The following is a 22,924-nucleotide window of genomic DNA, read 5'->3' as shown; positions in this document are numbered from 1 at the left end:
CTCGACATCGCAATCTTCTGCCTCGGAGTTGTGTTGACATCCTGTTGTTTTGGAACGCTGACGTGACCGGGGTCTTCTTTGGGTGTGTCGAGGAAGGGTCGGGGTCGACGGTCTTACTTACGACCCGCTGCGCTGGAGTGATGTCCTCGATATCGGAATCTTCTGCCTCGGAGTTGTGTTGACATACTGTTGTTTTGGAACGTTGACGCCTTCCTCGAAGATATCGTCCGGAATCAGAGCTGAAGATCTTTGAGCCATTGTTATCCTCACTTTTCGGTCCAGGATAGTCTTTTTGGAGCGGAAAGAGGCACAAGCTGAACAGTCTTTCGCCTCGTGCTCCGGAGAGAGGCAGAGGTTGCACACTTCACGAAGGTCGGTGTGGGGAAACTTCGACCCACATTGAGGACACTTTTTAAATGGCGTCCTTTCCATGAGCTGGAGTTGAGGCCTAGCTAGGCCCGAAGGCCGTCAATGACGACCGGAATCGAGATCCTCGATGTTGAAGAATAGTGTCGACTGGAAAGCGTTCAAATTAAGTTTTGTACGTTGGTGAGGATTGCGCGCCGAAGGGAATCGGTTTCAACACGGAGCGCTGGAAACACATCCGAGCCAGGTAGCGGAAAAAAACAATCTGGGGATGGAGTCGATGCCCATGTGCAGTATCATCCAAAGGAGTAGTCACCTATCCCGTGACTTCCAAAGACTTTTCTACAACAAAACAAACTGCAAACATCCGGGCCCAACACTAGGTGGCCATCTATGCATAGTGTGCAATCTGCAGCTGATATGCCTCGAACAATTTATTTTGCATTCCATTGGAATTTAATATTTGCATAAAACCTATACTAAAATTGTATTTGATGTTTTGGGTATTCTGATGTAAACTTTAAAAAAAAATCATGGTAGGAAAAGCACATATGGAGTAGAAGAAGAAACTGCTGACTAGAACTAGACATTCCCAGATACTCCTGAAAAACATAATGGACGTTTGTACATTCTGGAGATTTCTGCCACATCGTATGGCAAGTGAAATGGCAGAAAATGAGGAAATGAATACAATGACTGATCTTAGATAAAGAATGTCAGTAGAGTAAGCCATATTTATTCTTTCCTGACTCCAAACTGTTTCACTATCAGGAGGTTCTGTGTATAATAAACTATATTGCTGATTCTTGCTACAATTGTTTCAACTAAATATCCTTTGAGATCTTAATCAGCAATCTGAAATGTCCAAGTGTTGTCTGCGATCTTGTAGTTACCATCAGAATTCCTTTGCACCAGTACCAGAGAGTCTACCTTTAACCCCTTGGCCGCGGGGGTCATTCCCCCGCGGTGCTGGGGGTGGGGCGCGCACAGCGCCCCGGTGCTCGTGACAAGCTCAGCTGAGCTCGTCACGCTACACCCGTTTCCGTGGAATGCTCGCACAGCAGGGGAATTAGCCCCGCGTGCGAGAGTTGGAGCCGTTATAACGAGCTCAGCTCGTCATGAGCACACTGCAACCGTGGCTTATGACGAGCTGAGCTCGCCATGAGCATGGGAGGGGTTAAAGGGGCTATCCAGAGAAGTGACTAAAACACCTCTCTTTGCCCAGCACCACTAACAATCATCATCGATAGGCATTCTAGAATGTTGATTTGTTGGTATCAGCAAGGGTTTTAAAGTCCACTGTGACACCAAACATCAGAAGGCCTGTTAACAGTGAAAATAAATGTTATGTACTACCTCATCAAAAGGATGATCAGCCATATCAATCCATGGTGCTATTGTGCTTTTGGAAAAAGAACCTGTCGGGGTTCACGTAAAGTTTAAAAGTCTGCATATGCAAAAGCTCCGGGGAGGAAGATGCAGGAATGAGAGAAACTGGAGATTTACCTTACATTATTTTCACTTTTTTAACATTTTCATATTTTTTCCACTAATCAACCTGGCCTCCCTTGTCTCCTCCTCTGATGACACCTTTATCAGCATCTTATGTCTGGAATAAGACTGAATTCCACCTTTGGGGGTCGGATGTTTATCCAAAGGAAGGCGATCATTCATGGAGAGGTAGAACATGAATTTGCAGTACATAGCAGCAGGCCAGCGAGTATTAGGGCTACCCAGGAATCTCAGCAAGCGGTTGCTCTAATATACATTTTTTGAAATGCCTAATAGGCCGGCTGTTCTGGGGTATGGGGGGCCGGTTTGGGCAGACCGCGAATTATAGGCCCAATTAATCAACAATGAATCAGTGAGGAACATCAAATAAACATGAGTCTGAATGAAATAACCTAGCTTTTTTATCTAATAGTGACATGGCAGTGCAAGATAGCACAAAAAGCTTACAATGTGCTATAGATTATGTTAGACAGTGAATCTAGGACTGGTGGAAGCTAAATACTTCCTGGGAAAGGAACGTACGAGCCATTGGCTCCTCTTTGAAGGTTTCGGGACAGAACTTGAAGGGGAATGACAGACATCTGGTCCAGAACTGGTAATGCTAAAAGCTTCGGTGTAGGTCGTATAAATAGACAGTAATTGGGAGCAGATTGTACCGCTTGGACATTTTGGGAATGGAAGCAATATGTAACGTGCAGGAGAAGCAATATTTACTATTTTCTCCAAATTTCCTGCAGAACGCAACCAGATGACAAGCAGAGAAGCCAACAAAGGTGACTTTGAAGAAGTGAAAAACTGATTAGAGACAGACAAAAATGTGTATAATTGAATGACCTAAAAATGTTCAAGCCTTCGTTCGTCCCTGTATGCAACTCCTTTAAAACGTCAGTAAATCATTCAAACGATGAAGACAGCCAGAAGGAATTCGGTGACAGGGAGAGAAAACTCAATCTGTTGGGGTCACATCCTCATGAAAAGCTTAAATAGGAACCAAGGATATAAGATGGGCAAACCAAGACGAGAAGGAAGGTACATCAGCTAGGTTACAGGTAACAAGGGCCCAGGGAGGACAGTAGGAGTGGTGGAGGAGGGATATTCACGATTGAATTTTGTATAAAAATTCAGGCGAGGAAACAGAAGGCTGGGACAGGTGGATAGAAAAAAAACTAAATATTCTGCCCTAAAGTTACACAGTGACGCGTGAAAACAATGGTAAGTACCGAAAATTCACGTTAGCTTCAGGCAACTCAAAAGAGCAATGACGTGAGGCTACATCTGTGTGAATTATCAACACAATTTCATTTAGTGCACAAAGCTTCATTCAGAACAGTGACAAGTATTACAGTTACATTTTGTTCCATTTGACATAAGGTCTTGTAATCTCCTATGTTTAACTAAATCTGACTAATACGCACTGGGATTTGCTGGGTACTTTATTAGATCTCTTGTGAAACTTAGAAACCTAGAGGAGATACACAATTAAAAAAAACAAATACATTCCAAATGGCAATTCTCAAATTAACATGTAGAGAGAATCTTGATTAAATTAAAGACAACGTAGGTTATTATTAAGCATAAAACTTTATTGCTTCCCCACATGCAGCCCTTTAAAGAACATAAACACATCAAAAAGTATTATACACTGGGGACAGAAACCGGCAGTCAAAATCAAATCTTGGCTGCAAGATGTGATCTAATAATAACCACTGGCAGATGCCCAGACACCTCGCCCCAGAGAGATCCAGGAACCGTTATTATATTTACACACACATGAACCCACCCACCACTGAACAGCTACATACAACGCACTCCCCCATAGATACTCAGGCCCCGGAGCCTGACCTATTGGTCCCCCTGTGAACATGTACATGGGGCTTTAAGTTACATCCTTTCTCTTCGCATACAAGTGAATGCATATTGTACCGTTTATTCTAGTACGACCAGATCTATGCGATGGTAAAAATGACTTCCAACTCTCTTATCCTTGCTGTATTTGTAATACCATTTTTATTTATGCTCCACAAGATGCCTAACATTACGGTTCACTTGATTCTGTGCTCTACCTTCTCTTTCCTCTCCTGTCTCCCTTCCTTTCCTTTCCTTTCCTTTTCAACTTCTTATTCTATGGTTTCTGTTTTTGTTCAATGTTTAAGACACAGACAATATTGTTGCTTACTATGTATCTAATTTGAATCAACCTTTTGTCCCTTGTTATGAATGTCAATAAAAACGATTAAAAAAACAGCTTCCCATAACTATATTGCTTACATGCTTCACGGGTCTCAAGTAGAAATTTGCAAAGGTACTTGCATTCGAACAGTCTATTGCTTTCGTCATAACGGAAAGACTGCCAACAGCCCAAAACACTATACTAGCTGTTGAACCTCACTCAGGCTGAACGTCCACCAGATTTTGATAGATCTATACCTGCCTCACTCATTATTGTGATAACCCACCTAGCTATTGCGGCGGTAGATACTGCTTTATCTGGTTTTACATAGGATGTTAATAGTGGAGTGTCACCATCATGTCAAAATTCCAGCATCTTTTATTCATTTACCTTCATGCAATTTACCACACTCAGTTTTAGACAATCCTGGAATACAGGACAGAAAACGGGGCTTCTTTTTTGTTCTCTTCCAAATATCAAAATGTCCAGCATCTGATGAATGAACTCTGCTGAAAGTCTCGATAACTTTAACATCTGTAACCTTTTTTGAAAGATACTAAGCAGAGAAGTTTTGCTAATTTCTGGGAACTCTGTCTCAGAGAGAGGTAACTATGACCTGGATCATTGCAAATAGCGGGAACGCATAAGCCCTCTTGTCAACCAATCCTGTACAAAGGCATCCACTGCTGTAAACCCTGGGGCTGGCCTCCAACTGAAATACCTTGCCGCTTGACATGTGAGTCTGCCTGCAAACAGATCTACTTCTATTGGGCCCCAGAGAGCTTGCACTTTCCTGACAATCACTGAATTCAATTGACAATTGCTAAAATCTCTGAGATGACGTGAATTCCAATCTGCCCTCTGATTCTGCTCACCTGGAATGTTGCCTGATGACAAAATAATCTTGTGTTCCCAGCAGAGATATGTCCTTTGCTGGATCTGCTAACTGTTATGACTTCGAGCCCCCCAGATGATTGATATAAGAAACCACTGCGTCCACGCGAAATCCTCCCTTTGAATCCGAAAGCTTTATTACTGCGCCCTTTTCTAGCATTAGAGCAATCTCCAAATCCATTAAACACAATCCCTCCCTGTCGAAGACAATCTCCCAGGATTGGGAACTTTGAATAGGAACCTCCCAAAAATATATCCTGACACCTCTTTTAGTTTCCAGAACCCAGGAGTCGCTTGTCACTTCTATCCACTTGTGTGCAAATAGTTTTGGCCTTCAGGCTACCGTTACATGGCACTCGCTTTAATGTCCAGGGCCTTGAGATCTAGCTCTTCCCTCTCTGGATCTAGATCTTCCTCTTTGAGGATAGAAATCTGTTGAGGGTATGAAACCTACCATATCCCCTTGTATTTTAGGTGAACTGATTTTGTATATAAAAATGGGACCTTCTAAAATGTCAGCCAACAGCCAGTCCCTCCTGTCGGCCCTTGCAAAAATGTGTGTGCCAAACACACGTCTCATGTTGTACTTAGCCTTATTCAAGATTGTTAATGTGGACACGTACTTGTCCAAACACTTAATAAAGTTATGACTGAATAGGAAGTCCATGAGGTCGCCCTCCGAAACCTTATAGGCCAACTCAGCGACTTTTGGGCTCATTCTCATGAGAATGGCCTTTTTCCTTTCAGATATAAGGCCTGCATTGGTGTTACCCACCATACAGACCGGCCTATCTCTGTGTTATTTATATGTGCTACTGCAGCCATGTCTAATATACGTGCCAAACAGCCCAGGGTATCTAAAAGGCAGTACTAGCATTGTTTTAGGCACCACTCTAAGCCCCTTCTAAGGTCATCACCTGATTTTAACAGGAACCTTATAAGCTCTGGATTTAGGTTGGGTGTATGACAAGCCTTATTATCTATGACAGGCCTGGGGAATTCAGCCAGCATCAGCTTCCGATGCTGCCGCTCTAGGGTTTTCTCACCCATTGTTTGATACATTTTGCCACATGTCAGTGACCACCACTCTGAGCTGCCCGGATGCCTTATGGCATCTGGACTAAACAAATCCTCCTCCAGAGGATCCTTGACTAGCTTCCTGGATGAAGTGCCCTGTAAGTCGCCGTCTAGACTCTCAAAGGGATCTAAACCTTCATAAGGGTCAAATACCAACTCATCAAATCCTTTGTCATCATTTTTGGCATTGAATATATCATCCAGACTGAGAGAGTCCTGGTTCTCGTTTGAGCCACTGAGGACACCACTCCTTCTTTCACAGCTGTGGCCACCACCATCTCTTGTAGCACTAAGGCTACCCCAGTCTTTTGTAGTGCTAAAACTACTGCTCGTGGAGGACAGGAGTTCTTCCCTCCTTGTCCCTGACCCAGTATTCAGGGGTCTGTTCAGATGCCTCTTATTTTTTAGATGCAAAAAGTAGGGGATGTGGAGAGCACTCCTCCTGAAATTAATCGACAAGTAATTTTACTCTGAAATCTATAATACAATGGTGCTCCGGTGTGACACTTGCTGTCTCACAAGTGTGAATTGAACAGAAAAAGGAAATGCTACAGTGGCACGGTAGCAACACAATGGGCACTGTGCACTAGTGTCCCTAGGAACCTCAAATTGTAATTATACAATCATCAAATCCCAATCAAAATTCATAACAAAGTCAACCAAACATTATAATTTCATTGTTTTCATCAATTGTATTCATCAATGAAATGAAATTTCAAATGCGACGTAACTCATATAGAGTGCATTGACAGTAAATGTTCAACTTAAGTTCTTCAATGTACAGTCATTGAATCATGAACAGAACTTGTAATATACAACAATTTTTGAAACAGTAACCAGATTTTGAGAAAGTGACGTCCCTTCTTCAGGGGAAATCTATAGAGGGAACAAAATTTAACACACATATAGTTCGTCCTCATTCAATGGATAACTAATACAAAAGTAATAACTTCAGACTTCCAATATAGAGGGAAATACCAACTCATGATACAAAAGTTAATAAAAATAGAAATAGACAGAAAGCTGTGGCACCATAAAAGAAACGATGGCTGATAAATATGAAACCACACTAAGTTGTAGAGATGAAGAATAGATAAACTCTAGTGATAAAAGCATGCTGTGCAACGCATGCAAAATAATTGAAAAAAGTGAAAAGAAGTGGTAAGAGCAATACATATGAGTCAAAGTAACACCACTATGTGTTAGAATACATAAACGCACTACTTGTCAACGACAAATACCTGGCTGAATGCACCTGACGTGTACTAAAAGAAGAAACCACAACGACTTTAGTAACATTGTAAAAAACAATTTTATGACTACCTAATGCCGTGCTCCAAAAAAAAAGTACACCCTACTGGTCCACAAACAAACTCTCGGTCGTCCTGAAGTCCAACTGAGCAAGCTATAAAAAGCACAAGAACCTATGTGAATCTCTGTCAGGATGACCAACGGTCTCATGAAGCCTAATAGAAATTTAAAAACTCACCGAAATATGGATTACAAATGGTGAAGCCAATAGAAGTCAAACTGCTCGCACCATAGGTGTGTCCTAATTGAGCTGGTCGACTACTATAGTAGCGCCCTGTGGAATGAAAACGGAACATACTCCGTCATCTGCTTATAAAACAAACATTCAAGAGTGCTGCTCTTCTAGATATGTGAGACATCGTGCTCAAAAATAAAACTTACCCAGATAACACATTCGATGCTTACAAAAACGCTAACTCGTGTCTCTCAGTCAAAGAATAAACCACCACGATGGTACGGAAGCGCTTAAGGCGTCCAAGGGAGTATTGGGTAATAGACAGAAACATGGGACTAGTGAAGCTAGAGATGAGCCGCCATCTTAGAGTGGTGTTAAACTCAGATGTAATAAGGTGAACCGAACACAAAAAGGAACACTGATGCTGACTGACCGATAAGGCTCATGACAACAAAAATGAAGTTAATATCCCCTGTGCGTTATAAAACGCTGAGCTGTTGTAAAAAGGACTTTGTGTGAAGGCTTATGTGTAACTGAGTGTATGGTGGTGAGCCTGAGCTAATACCAAATAGGTATCTGGTATCACTGGGATCGAATCAACTAATGCTCAAATGATACTAGTGGATACTAATATAGCGCCTAATAAGTGAGAATAAACAGAATTGTGATAAAAACGAAAATGTGAAAAATAAAAATGGAATTGAAAAATAAAAATGAAATGAAATACAAATAAAGATAGAATCAGAATGAGACTGAGGCAAACGGTGAGTACCGCAAATGTTCCTGACCACAGAAAGCGCAATAATGCTGGTGAAACCCATAAAACTACAATATATAAACAGGAAAAGAGAGAAAAAAAGTGGAAGTGCCACAGCTGCACAATACAATAAATATAAGCATATGATGGATATGGCATGTGAACCCATGAAACTGCAAATGTAAGTTACAATACAAAAGATACAAATACACATACGGTCTGACGTATAGCAAGGTAACATTACGGAAAGTCACAATCGGCTATTGGAATGGTCAAGAATATACTGATGACTTTAACCCTCATGTACATGTCTAATGTGCTACTTACGGCATGAACATTCACAAGAAGCAAGACATATCAAAACGGTCATTCAGACCTGCTGGTTGCATCGTTCCTAATTTGTGTATCCAGAATAGTTCCCTTTGTAGTAACAACCTATTGGTGTCTTGGTCTGATTTATCAGGAATTTGTTCTATAACTTGAAACCGAATTTGTGATATTGAATGTTTGGCCTCATCCCAATGGGTAGCTAAACTGGAGGTTGTGCTTTTGGTTCGGATCCTACTCTTGTGCTCGGTTATCCTTGTTTTCAATTTGCGAGCTGTTTTACCTATGTACGCTTTGCCACAAAGGCATTTAATACAATAGATAACGTGAGAAGAGTTGCAATCAGTTGTGTGTTTAAGCTGAATCTTCTTGCCTGATAGTGGATGTGTTAGTGTGTTGCCAGTTGTAACATTATTACAGTGTGTGCAATTGTTGCAAGGTCTAGTGCCTAAACAATTTGGTGACCATTAAGGCAATGGGGTAACCCAAAAGGTACTGGACCTGGGTATCGTACGTTATAGAAAAGACAATGGTCCAAGACCTCTATGATTTCTAAGCTAAATTGATCAGTGATCAGTCATTAATTACACAAATTTGGAGCATATACATTGATCTGCTCTATACATGTTATGTAAACATTCAATACAATCATAAGGGCATAAAATAAATGAACAACAGTTTTACACAGAATAATGATTTTTAATCCATTATCTCTTGGTCAAACTGATTACCAATGTTTATAACTGTAACACATTACAGATAAAAGTGGTTGCTCCAGGTAGAGCGTGCAACATAGCAGAAGGGTGCAGAAAAATGTGTAAAGTGATTAGAGAGGCAAGGAGTTTTAAGAGATAGTGACACAAAATATTCAAAAAAGATTCACAACACAGTGACGGATCCAACAATCAACCGACCCAGTGGGAATCATTACCACTTTTACACCGCAAAGGGTAAGCAAATTTTTAAAAAATGGGCATATCCCCAGAAATATTTAGATCTGGCAACAGTTTAAATGAATATCTACCCCTCTCCCCCTTTTTATAGGGTCATCTTTAAAACCCTTGGTTGTCCCACCCCCTGTCCTGAGGAAGACTCGCATGGCCCAGGCGTAATTAACCATATGGCCCCAAGACGAGTCGAAACGTCGACGCTGTATATATAAAAATAAACCTGGACCCTGATGCTCGTTATATGGATGTGCATAATCTATGATATATTCATCTTTGGAATAGAGAAAATAATAATTTTTTCAAAAATTTCCAGTGGTCAGGTTTCCATAGGTCGTATGATTGTTGGATCCGTCACTGTGTTGTGAATCTTTTTTGAATATTTTGTGTCACTATCTCTTAAAACTCCTTGCCTCTCTAATCACTTTACACATTTTTCTGCACTCTTCTGCTATGTTGCACGCTCTACCTGGGGCAACCACTTTTATCTGTAATGTGTTACAGTTATAAACATTGATAATCAGTTTGACCAAGAGATAATGGATTAAAAATCCTTATTCTGTGTAAAACTGTTGTTCATTTATTTTATGCCCTTATGATTGTATTGAATGTTTACATAAAATGTATAGATCAGATCAATGTATATGCTCCAAATTTGTGTAATTAAACAATTCGGTGAACTCTGATGTTTGTGAAGTAGCAAGTAAGGTACGGAGATTCTTCCCCCTAGTATAGGCAAAATGAGGTCGCTCATTAAATATACCATTAAACTCTTTTTCATGTTGAAGGAGATCCCAACGTTTAGAGATGATGTTGCTCACTCCCCATCCCCCACTTTTTGCATTTAGTATTCTGTCTTAGGGTAAGCAGCACCCATTAAATACAATTTCGTTCGATTCCATAACTAATATAACTGAAAATAGGGCGAACACCAAAGCATATACATCCGATGAGGCCAGTGATATTTATGCTCTTATACAGGAGGTTAAAACTTCAGACACCCATGGAGGGTCTATCACACAGCAATTGCGACAACTCGAATTTTTAACACGGTGGCAGCTTAATCAGAGACTCCACGCCTCTACCCTTGTAAAGTATCATAGGGCCAAACGTATCCCAAGGGGTCTGCGTTTAGCGATCAAACCACTTTTATTTCGTTTTCATTTAAATACTGTCTTTATGGATAAGTGGTATTCTATTTTAAATAAATGTTCTTTAGATTTGATTCTACTTATTATTGAAGAATTGTCAAAAACAATACGGGACCTTGAGGAGGAAATTTATTCACTTAAGAGTGAACTTGAAATTCGACTAGAGTCAAATGCTTGGAAACTGCAATTGGAAGTTCTTAATCAAAAATTAGAAAAATATGAAAGAGAGTTGCAGGAGGGTAAGCTACGCAAATACAAGAGAGATACCATAGATTACAAACTCAACAAAGTCTACACCTGGGCAGAGATTTACTAAGGTTCGATCAAAGTAAATCAACTACCACTACTGCCTCTTCTGAAGAGAGTTTAGTATCAGATAAAGATACTACAATGAGCCGTACACCGGTACATCAGATAGTACAGTCCCAAACATCTGGACCCTCTACCTTGGCCATTGAAAAACCACAATCTTTATCTATGGTGTCTTTTTTAGAAAAGGTCCCGGATCTAGACCGGCCGCCAGCCAGTGTAGCAACAGAAACATCATTAACTGCCCCAAAACCAGGAGAGGACAAAGAAAAAGCAGGACGGTCCTTGCGCAGCGGCAAGACCATGACCTAGTCATTAACATTTCCTCGAAACAGCTTGAGCCATAGCAGCTATCCGTTTTGAATCGTGGCATGTCATTTGTACCAACTTACACAACAACACCACTACAAGTCCAAGCTGACTTTTTCAGATTTATGAGACTATTGAAGCTACAAACTTGGTTATGTGGGATATAGGTGCACAGCCTCAATTGTGTACAGATCTCTTTATTTCATCAAAGTTATGCTATGTATTTCGGGTGCTCCCCAGGGTGGCGTCTTCCGTCCGTGACGTCTATTCAAACAGATATTGGCATGCTTCTAATAGGTCATTAGTTGCATTCGCTGAGGGCACTCCAAAGTCGGTTTCTTATTAAGAACTCCACTTAACTCAATAGGTTTGTAATGCTTATTTATTGATTTCTTCTGAAAAACTCTTTCATGAAATTCGTTATCATTCCATTTGGTTTATCATTATTATGTTTAACATAGACATTGTTGCATATTTGCTCCGATGCATTTCGGGCAGCGTGAAAGCCCTTCCTCAGGGAGCATCACTGTTAATTTCAAAACAAGATATATATGTACATGAGTATTGACACTATCATGCCTCTGAACTATCTTATATATGATGTATATAACAACCAGTGCATTTGTGTTTCACTCATGAGTGTTGTCAAACCAACGTAGTGCTAGTGAAGGTGCTTTTTGTGTGCCCCGGTGAAAAGAAACAAGTGCGAAGAGAAACAATGTGAGCAGTGTGTTCGCGGCGGAACTTACATGTCTTTAAATAAAGTGTTGTCAGTCTTCCGTATCGCGATCTAAGGAAAATCTGTAACAAACGAGAAGGGTAAATGCACCATAATCGTGTATTTTACTCAAATATTATTGTGTTCGCGGGCTGGCACTTACTTTTTCCGATGGAGCGTTTTTCGTGGTCTCACAGCGGTGCACTCTGCATTTCCGTGTGTTGTGGGCAGTCGTTGTACGTGATTGGTTTAACCTAATCAAGTGTTTCGTATACGCGATCAAAATGGATAACAGACTTCATTTCGGAAGGTCTGACAAACCGGGTTGGGGCGAAAAAAGATTGTGAGTTGCGGGCTGTCCCGTGTAGGTAATCGATAAGAGTCAGTGCGATCGGGTCAAAATGTAAAAACAAGTGTGAAAAAAAGAGTGTCAAAAAACGGGGTGTAAAAATATAATATCAGCAGAATATAATGTGAGTACTACGGTGAAAGGGAAAAATGTGTGTGGGTACGGGTCAACTTGTTTTCACACATGATAGGATTTGTACTTAAGGCATGGCCCTTAGTGGGCAAAGGTTACAGACAACATATCATGACCATGATTACGGTCTTCATTATGAATAACAGGCTAATTCTATGCGAGCATTGAGCCCATTCGGGCGGCTCGAGCACAGTCTTTGTATCCAAACATTTTCTCGCTGTAAGAGGAATTTGTTATTGTCTCTTCCCTCTTCTTCTTCTATACATTCCAAAACCAGAAATTTTAATTGTGATATATTGTGATGGGCTTCCATGAAATGGGTAGCTATTGATGATTTTGTGTTGCAGGTACAGATGTTGGATTTGTGTTCTGTTATACGTATTTTGATTTTTCTTTCTGTTTTTCCCACGTATACTTTCCCACATGGGCACTTCAGTAAGTAGATGACGTTTGATGTGTCACAGGTCGCAGATACTCGAAGCTTGATGTTTTGTCCTTTCATAGGATGTGTTAAGGTGTTTCCCTTTATTATGTTATTGCAGCTTCCACAGTTTAAGCAAGGTCTTGTACCTTTGTAAGTTGTTATGGGTTTAGATTCTTGTTTGAGAATTTCTCCCACGTTCTTACTTCTTGTGTAAGCAAACAGGGGAGGGTTTGCAAAGATTGAGTTGAAGTCTGGTTCTAGGTCCAGGATCAACCAATGTTTTTTGATGATCTTTTTGTATTTGGGGCTGTGTGTTGAGAGTTTCGATACTGTTACCACTCTATTGTGGTCCACTTTTGTGTGTTCCTTCAGTAGGTCGTTTCTTGTTATGTTTTCTACTCGTCTCTTTGCTTCCTCGATAGTTTGTACCGGATATCCTCTGGCTACGTACTTTGGCGCACAACACACAACCATTGATAAAGGGGACAGGAGTCCCAGAAACGCGTCTGGTGTTTGTGCATGAACTTGAATGAAGCTGTTGGTGCGCTGCTATTTACAATCCGTTGGAGTCCAAATAAAAGGAGCTATGAATTTTGCCTGTGGATTCCTTTCTTAAGGGCAACCTGTCGAATTTATTTGCAGCGGCTTTGCTCGGCCGCAAAAGGATCCCGCTGCCTCAAGGCAGACCAGCGCTGCTCCAGAAGGATAAGCGCGAAATGGATGCAAAAAATCCTGGACTCCAACATAAAGCAAAGTAAAGGGCTGAGACGTGCGAATACTTCAACCCACTGGGGAGTAAAATTGAACTATGATGCCAGGGTTCTACTAATTCACTAGAAATCGAAATTTCCAGGCACTACATGTCCCAAGAGGCCAGGAGCCACGCCCACTGGGCAGGACTACATGAGTTACTCAGGTGCAATGGAACAGAACGTACTTTGGCACACAGCACACAACCATTGATAAAGGGGACAGGAGTCCCAGAAACGCGTCTGGTGTTTGTGCAAGAACTTGAATGAAGCTGTTGGTGCGCTGCTATTTACAAGCCGTTGGAGTCCAAATAAAAGGAGCTATGAATTTTGCCTGTGGATTCCTTTCTTAAGGGCAACCTGTCGAATTTATTTGCAGCGGCTTTGCTCGGCCGCGAAAGGATCCCGCTGCCTCAAGACAGACCAGCGCTGCTCCAGAAGGATAAGCGCGAAATGGATGCAAAAAATCCTGGACTCCAACATAAAGCAGAGTAAAGGGCTGAGACATGCGAATACTTCAACCCACTGGGGAGTAAAATTGAACTATGATGCCAGGGTTCTACTAATTCACTAGAAATCGAAATTTCCAGGCACTACATGTCCCAAGAGGCCAGGAGCCACGCCCACTGGGCAGGACTACATGAGTTACTCAGGTGCAATGGAACAGAACGTACTTTGGCACACAACCATTGATAAAGGGGACAGGAGTCCCAGAAACGCGTCTGGTGTTTGTGCAAGAACTTGAATGAAGCTGTTGGTGCGCTGCTATTTACAAGCCGTTGGAGTCCAAATAAAAGGAGCTATGAATTTTGCCTGTGGATTCCTTTCTTAAGGGCAACCTGTCGAATATATATATATATATATATATATATACACACAAACAGTTCCCCGTTTCTGGAGCTTGACCCTTCAGAGTGGCCTCACAAATGGGCACGGAGCAGCCCATAATTTCACCACGAAAGCAACACAACGTGAGGCCCACTACTGCTGACAGGCTTTTATTCAGGTTAAAAGCAGCACCGATCCCTTTCACCAACGTTTCGGCGCTCTGCCTTGATCACGGTAAGGAATCTGATTAAAAGCAGGTGTGCACTGGCGCGCTTTTAAGAAATGAATACATCACATGACTGTTATATTCCTACAGGTCCCATAGTGCACTGTAATTAGTGTTTGCATTTCTGCTGGAAATCCTCAGATTTTCTTTTATCCAAGTGGAAATAATTTTCAACACGAAGTTTGCCTGCAAAAGGAAGGAGCCCACAAGCAAGGTGAAATCACGGCTTTTTATTCCTGTTGGGAGCAGCAGTGAAATGGATGCAAATTTCCAGCAACAAGCATCAAAGTCCAGCCTGACACGTTTCGTAGCCTTACTTCATCAGAGGCTTGAACTCGGAGGCAAGCATTTTATCAGGCAGCAACATACTTCCCGCCTCAGTGGGCGTTGCCAATCAGATGGCCTTGTGGTCTTGGTAGTCACCTGTCTTACTCGAGTGAGTAGCCTGCCCCCAAGCACCTAGATAATGTCTCAATAAAACCCGAGTGTGGGGTGTGCTGTTATGCTTCTCAATTCAAAGCTGTCCATAGTCTGCCAACAAGTGCCCCATTGCTTCCATACGGTGGCATATTTAACCGTCTCCATGGGGGGCCAGCAAGCCCCAGGCCCTCCCTCCGCGGCTCAGGCTCACCGCTCAAACATAAACACGAAGTTTGCCTGCAAAAGGAAGGAGCCCACAAGCAAGGTGAAATCACGGCTTTTTATTCCTGTTGGGAGCAGCAGTGAAATGGATGCAAATTTCCAGCCACAAGCATCAAAGTCCAGCCTGACGCGTTTCGTAGCCTTACTTCATCAGAGGCTTGGGCTTGTATTCGGAGGCAAGCATTTTTTCAGGCAGCAACATACTTCCCGCCTCAGTGGGCGTTGCCAATCAGATGGCCTTGTGGTCTTGGTAGTCACCTGTCTTACTCGAGTGAGTAGCCTGCCCCCAAGCACCTAGATAATGTCTCAGGTGCACTAATATTCAGTGATGTCCTAATAGTAAACACTGCAAATCAACGAGCTGGCAAATATGCAAGTTTGACAGTATTAGAAAAAGAAAAAAGATGAGTATTACATTTGCTGGATAAGTGCAGGGATCTTTTTTCCATGATTGAAAACTGCAGTTTCTGCAGAAAATATTTTTGCTAGATAAAGCAACTACAAGATAAAGGTTGACGATATAGATGTGCATGAGGGGTAGAGAAACATGAGTCATCACCAGCACAGACTACACATGGAACACTTTGTTTATTAAAAAATAACCACAAGCGTTTACGTTTGTCCCACTGGTGTTCTAGTTCAGAAAGGCTATGAATAATGTATAATGTAACAATAATGCCAGTTTGTTACTCATGTTTCCAAATGCCCTCATCTGATTGAGAGAATGACCCCAACGTTTATGTTTTCGTGTATGTTCACATGTTATCATAATTAAAATTTACTTTTATAAAAGTTGCATATCTCTGTCGAATAAATATTAAAAAGAAAAGTAGTAGTATTAAGTCTATTAAGACATATGCCCATAAACAAATATCAAAATCATATAACAATCACATAAACCATCATTCCAATATAACATCATGAAAAGCTAATCCTTGATGTTTAATATGTTTAAAACCTTTTAAGAGTGAATAAATAATAAGGACAATCAATATGAACATGGCAGATAATACATTTCATTTTTTTTTTAAACTTTTACATATTCTATTATCCCTTATACCATTGAGAGAGGGAAAACGCTGGATTACAGCCAAACAGCATGTTAAGTAAATCTACGCACATTTTGGGATTTAGAAAATATGTCAGGTAGAGAAAAACCAAGAGTGTTGACTATAATTATTACGGAGGGTTTCTTAGAAAAATATTCCATATACAATGTTTGGAAGGCAGTAAAGGAGGATTCTCTCAGAGTGACGTTATTGGGAAATAGAACCCATGTGCCTATTGTACTAATAGTACTATAAATAGTTGTAATATCATAGCCTATTTTGATAAGGCTTGTGGCCCATTACCTTTCACTTATGAGAATCTTTTCCCAGCATGATTTCGAAATTTTTGGTGCCTCTTCACATAAGGACAACTTATTAAGGAAGCTTAAAAGAAGGTGCTCCTGTCATGATGTACCAAGAATGTGAGATTAAATTCTCGCCATATACTTTAAACCATGGTACTTTTAGGCAAGTCAAACACATATTTTAAGACTATACTCTCCTCAGCCTCCCAAATATTCTTGGCTTCTAACAACAAAACCTCTGCTCCATACAAGGCCAAAAGCGGAATTATACTGGCAAAGGCTTTCATAAGTGGAGCTAGTGAAAATTACCCCGTATGTGGGACTTTTCATCCAAAAACCATTTGGGCTTAGTTCCATTTCTCCCGAAGATCACCTTAGTCTTTTCTAGATTTTTTTTTAAAGTTTCCCTATAATGTAGTGATAAAGCATTAAGTTTCCACTGCAGACCTTTCGCTGTATGATCAAGTAAAACGAAATCATCAGCATAAAGAAAACGAGGGATATGGCGGGACCCCGTCTTTGGTGAGAAGGACTGGCTGGATTATAAAACTCCTGGCACACCTAACACAAAGACTGAAAAGAGAAGGTGCTAGTAGACAACCTTGGCATAAGCTATTATACTGAGTCTCCCAGATAACCTCCCGAAGGGTTTATTTCTACCTGTACCCAGTTTGCCGTATGCAATGACTATGAACAATAGAAGTTCATGAGGTATTTTCCAGCCTCTTCGCATCTCCCAGAGTCACCCTCTTTCCACTGTATCAAAGGCTGTGCAGACATCCACAAAACGACAGTACAGACCCAAATTCAATTCTAGAGATTTCTTAGTAATAGCCCAGAGGGCTAAGCAGTGATCAGTGGTGGAATGTCCCTTCCGGAATCCCTACCTGTTCAATCAGCTGAAGGTTATTTCTTCAGGTCAGATAATACATTTTTTTAAACCTTTTTGGAAATTGCCAGAAGACTGGTTCATCTCTAATGTGAAGGATGGCTTCCATCACTGTCCTTCAATATTGGTCTAGCTAAAGAGTCCTACCAGGTATAAAGGAATAGTCCAGATTCAGCAATCCATTTAAACAAATGTAAGAATAGATCTGCCCACCGTTTGCTTTTAGATTGAATGATGATGGCAGAAGCACCATCTGGACCTACAGCTCTATTCAATTTCAGGGATGAAATTGTAGATAGGATTGTTTCCTGAAGTAATCAATCATATTGGTTGGCATCAGTTGGAAGTTCTGGTGGAGGAATCGGTGATAACCAGAAAACCATATAAGTCATTCAATTAATAAAAAGAAGAGTTATGCACCCAGAAGAGTAGCTCACCCTATGAAGAGACACTTTCAGAACACGTTGAAACACCAAACCTTCTAATCTTTGCAAAAGGCTAAACGTAAAGGTGTCCCATGCCTAGGTACAAATTAGTTTAGGCTTATCTGCTTAGAGGACTGAACCCTATAGTTCGTGAGAAGATGGGCTGCCAACAATCTTCGCTTTTGCATTTCTAATATTTTAATAATTTAGAATTTTGGTCTCTCCCTTTCTTCCTGGCAGGTAATTAATTTAAATGCATTACCAACCATTTCCATGAAAGCAAGTCCTAAACATTGGCCAGAATCTTTCTCAAGTATCATAGCGAGATCTGTAGGTATATGGTGATTCTTTCACAATTAACTGTCTGACCCTTGTACATTGTTTCTTTCTGGCTTAACTGTTACTATTAACTCAAACTTTATTTGAAATATCCTACACTCCCTGTAAATATTTTGTAGGCACTTTGTGGTCCTATATTTTATTTAATATTATTTTAAGGGATTTTTTAATGAACAGGGTCATTCATAAACAGACTCTCCTGGGCGCTATGGGACGTCAATTCAGTTCTAGAACTAGATAAGAAAAGTGGGGAATATAAGGATTTAATGAGTAAAGAGCCAGGTTTTTAGAAGAATTCAAGCAGGTCTGACCCCAATCTAATGGAATAACTCCATAAACAGGGTGGCCGGGATCGTGAAGGAACTCTGCAATCCAGTTTGCTATTTTACATTTCTTTAAAATTAACTTCAAATGGCCAGAGGATCTAAGATTATGCACAGGTGTGTATTCTGAAAATTTCCCCAAAAATAATTTGGAACCAAGTCAGTAGAAAGCTTTGTGCTGGTTTAAACTACATTTGCTTCCTCGGGGGTGGGGGGAGGGGGGACAGCCAGTGTAGTTGTCTACGGTGGTTGGGCACATGGTTGAATTTTCTGAGCTTGAACAGCACTCAATGGCATTCCGCAATCTTTGTAGGCAAGCTATACTTTGTTAAGTCAAGCCCAAGTACATAGTAATCCAATCTTGATTTAATAGGAACATTAGCTACAGTGATGGTCTGTGAAAGGCAAAGTAAAGGAACACTCCTGTGCAGAGACTTAGGTGATAAAAAGAGGATTTAGTGAAAGATGATTTGGTTGTCAAAGAAACTTGAGATTCAAGTGTGACACCCAAGTTACAAGCTATTATCCCGGTTTTGGGAATTTGCTTAAGTAAGCTGGCCCTAATACTATATCCTGTCTGTTTGGTTGTTAGAGGATTAAGAAGTATTTCACCATACATCTTTGTGTAGTTTCCAATGTGCAAGGATCTGACTTAGAGGCATCCATGTTGATGGTTAGACTAATATGAACTTGGAGCCACCTGCTTGCTTAGAAGTCTATTCTGATAGAGAACGTTTGCAGAAGAGTTGCAACAAGGTATAGGTTAAACAGTAACCAGGAGATTATGGAGCCTTAGAGAATCACCTCTTATCGTCCTGGCGAGACAGATAAAAGCAATGTTAGAACTGTTCTCCCAGTGGGCATTGATGCTAAATGTTGTAAAAATAATTAAGCGATTGATTGTGTCGTAGGCGGCAGACAGTCCCTAGAACTTGCTCCTTCATAGTGGATTTACGGACATCCAAACATACCAAATCTGCTGCTTAGTTCGTCACATTTGATTATCACAATCACCCAGTTTCACCCTTTGAAACAGAATCCTACAACTTGTAGCACTGTGACCGTCTGGAACAGATTTTCTTTTAAAATTAAATCTACACTTCTAATTCCCAGGGCAGGACATTGGCCCCGGGTACACTTAGTGATTTCAATAAAGCATCTCAACTAGAATTTCTTTAAACAGACATACAGGTCGCTAAAACTCACAGGAGTTGTACTTTCTTTGGTTGAAGAAAGCACCATAATGGGCCAAATGATTCCTGGTTGGGAAGAACCTACAAGACCCACCTATGGAATAAATAAAAAAGAAACATCTAAAAGCGTGCCTGCCCTCATAACTCATAGTTGGATTCCGCCACTGGTAATTGCGGCTCTGAACCAGGAGCTAATGTAACTGTGTAATGATAAAGGGTGAGTAATTCCCCTTGCATGTCTTCAGTCTTCTGGGAAAGGGAGACCACACCCGACATACAATAACTGCGCAGGGCCGCAAGTATTCCTTCCTGCACAAAAACATTTCTCCGTGTAATGCAGGCACCCTACCTCCATGGGGCAAGGGTGCCTGCATTGGCACGAGGCTGCCTGAAGTGCGCCAGCACTATGAGAGAGCAGAAGTGTGATGTATCTTAGTAAATATGGCCATTTCTTCTATCTCCCTTTCACGCAATGTAGTCCAGCAGAGCAAGTTGCCTTGCTGCACTATGTTACGTGAGAGGTTAGTGATTCTGGCCCTTACTGTTTTATATTCCTTAGACCAGAACCTTTGACATTCCCATCAAAACATTAGGTCCCAAAAAAGATCAGACATACCATGACCAACAAGACTTCATGGTAGCAGAGTAATGGGAGTATTACTGGTTACCTTCTCACAGATGGCATAAATATGAGCAAACAGAACTATAACATTGATGAACTGTGAGAACAAAGGTGTTGAGTAGCATCTGTCATGCTGCATTGCAGGAAGATTAGCTTTATCCTGTGAGATGGCAAAAAAAGCTCCTTCTGAGCAAAAGGGAAGTAATAGGCTGGCTGATCCAGTGGTATAAACCACACTTTATTTGGCATTTGTCTGAAGTAATTTATAAGCAGCATCCAAATATGAGAAATACTTATTTCTGATGAATGACAAAACCATGGAACATGTGCCAGGGGATTATCAGCACTGACTGAGCATGTACTTGGCTGCTAAAGTAACTGAAATGTGAGAAAATTGAAATGAATTTACCATCATGCATTTCAGGATGACTGGTGCTACATACAGATTGCGTGCCACAACTGTGAACTATTACTGGTTAACCATCCAGTCTTTCTAATGTATTTTTAACAGCTAAAAGCCTGGCTCCTGTCAAGAGGCAACTACTGCAAATATTTACCATCACATTAAGAGAGGATGACAAAACTGAAACAATAAAAAGGTTACTTTTTTCAAATTTAAGACACGTTTTCTACCTGGTAAAGTTTGTGACTGATGCCATACACTAATGGATTTGCCCTCATCCGCACATAAAGGTAAGTGTAGCTTAGCCACTTCACTGCTTCTTCCACATTAGTTACTGTTCCCAAAGCAATCTGCAAATAAATGGAAAAAATAACATTACAGAGAAGCAGAGCAGTTAAACAAGAAGGATCAATGGTTACTCCTCATTTTTAATATTCATCAGAAACATGATAGAATGGAAATTAAGCAACTCAAATAAGGCTAAATGTTCTAAGCCAGAGTATTTAGTCTTCTCTCCTTGAATGTCCCTGTGCTATTTGTCGTTGTATACTACCTTACAGTTTTTGTTTATAATTGCATTTATATAGCGCTTACTACCGCTGATGAGGCGTCAAAGCGCTTTACACTAGGCAGCACGCTGCTCCGGAACCGAAAGTTAGTGGTTACTCCAGTTTAATTGGTTACTGTTAGTTATTGGGATTGGTCTTGTGCGCTCACACAGACCAATGAATGCAGTCATTCCATTTTCTTTATGGTGGACTAAATTAATAATGGATTGGTTAGTTGTGATCATTAGTGGGGGGGTGAGCTCATGCACATGGTTAGTGGCATTAATAGATGAGTTAGAGGACATCGAGCATTGTTAGGTTGCATAGGTATGACATCCAGAGGAAGGAGGATAATTTTTGATTTTGTGAATGAGGTGTGGGCAATTTGCAGAAATACAATAATGGAGAATAGGCTAAACATGCATGTGTCAGAGTAAGTTGTGCTCAAAGCGAGGAGACATGCAGAAGATGGAAGGGAAGGAGAGGGACATTTGAAAGAGAAGAAAAAAGGATAGACAAAGGTCAGTTTTTAACACCGGATTTCAGGATCTTAGAAAATATTTCTGAGACAGCATGCAGTTTGGAGATGCAAGAATATACAAAGAAACAACATTATTTATTTGTTACGTTTGCGCAATAGTAGGTGCTTTTGATGGGCACTAAAATCAGTTAAACTATCTCTCTGCTGCTAGGCTACGGCTAGTTCACCGATCCAGCCAGATCCATTGACCAGCTCAAGGGTTGAAAGGGGCAAATAATGGCTGGACGCATATGCTGAAAACTATCAAGAGCTTTAGGCTGCACTCAATGGAAGGAGTAACTTCAAGAGCATACGAGTGTAAAAATATACATGGAAAATTATGTGCACATTGAAAAGGAGATTCTGCAAATGCTGGAGTGGATGTCTTCAGGTATTTTTCCTCAGGTTTTGCTCACTGTAATAATAGTTTCCTAGAATAGATCCATCGCACATCAATGTATATGCATCAGCATTATCGCATCTAAATGGTGCTGTTAGTCTATTAGGATAAGAATGACTTAACTTTTGGATCCGAGTAGCAGCTGAAAATGTAGCTAAGGATGGTCAACCCATCTCTTAGCCATGAAATTAGACCATCCATATGTACAAACCTTATGAATGTTGTACCTCTGGAAACCTGAACATATACAATTTACTATTTCTAGCAAAAACTTAGCATACATGCAAATTACAAATCTTTCATTACTGTGTGTCAAGGTGGGCAAACCCAGTAATGAAAGTAATGATCCAATAGTACTTGTTGTTTGTGCTATCATGAACAGATAGAGCTGGGCAATACTGCTTTTTTTATTACATTTATGTTCTTATACCTTAAAATATTTTTTGAGATAAAACTGATACTGTGATAAAAAAAAACAATAAAACTGTTGGATCTTGATAATAGTTCCAAATCGATAACCTCTAATAGACTATTA

At 40.7% G+C, this 22,924-nt stretch overlaps 1 protein-coding gene across 1 annotated transcript in view; it reads right to left on the bottom strand.

The window, feature by feature from the left end:
* The window catches only part of ASCC3 (activating signal cointegrator 1 complex subunit 3), a 2,002,173-nt gene that overhangs the window by 627,025 nt on the left and 1,352,224 nt on the right, over positions 1-22,924 (bottom strand). The window contains exon 17 of the mRNA XM_078648375.1: positions 21,152-21,271. Coding sequence (XP_078504501.1) covers positions 21,152-21,271 — 120 coding nt within the window. The remainder of the gene's footprint in view (positions 1-21,151; positions 21,272-22,924) is intronic.

Source organism: Lissotriton helveticus, chromosome 6 (genome assembly GCF_964261635.1).
Source record: "Lissotriton helveticus chromosome 6, aLisHel1.1, whole genome shotgun sequence".
In the NCBI taxonomy this organism is placed as follows: Eukaryota; Metazoa; Chordata; class Amphibia; order Caudata; family Salamandridae; genus Lissotriton; species Lissotriton helveticus.
This window is presented reverse-complemented; position numbering and strand designations above follow the sequence as displayed.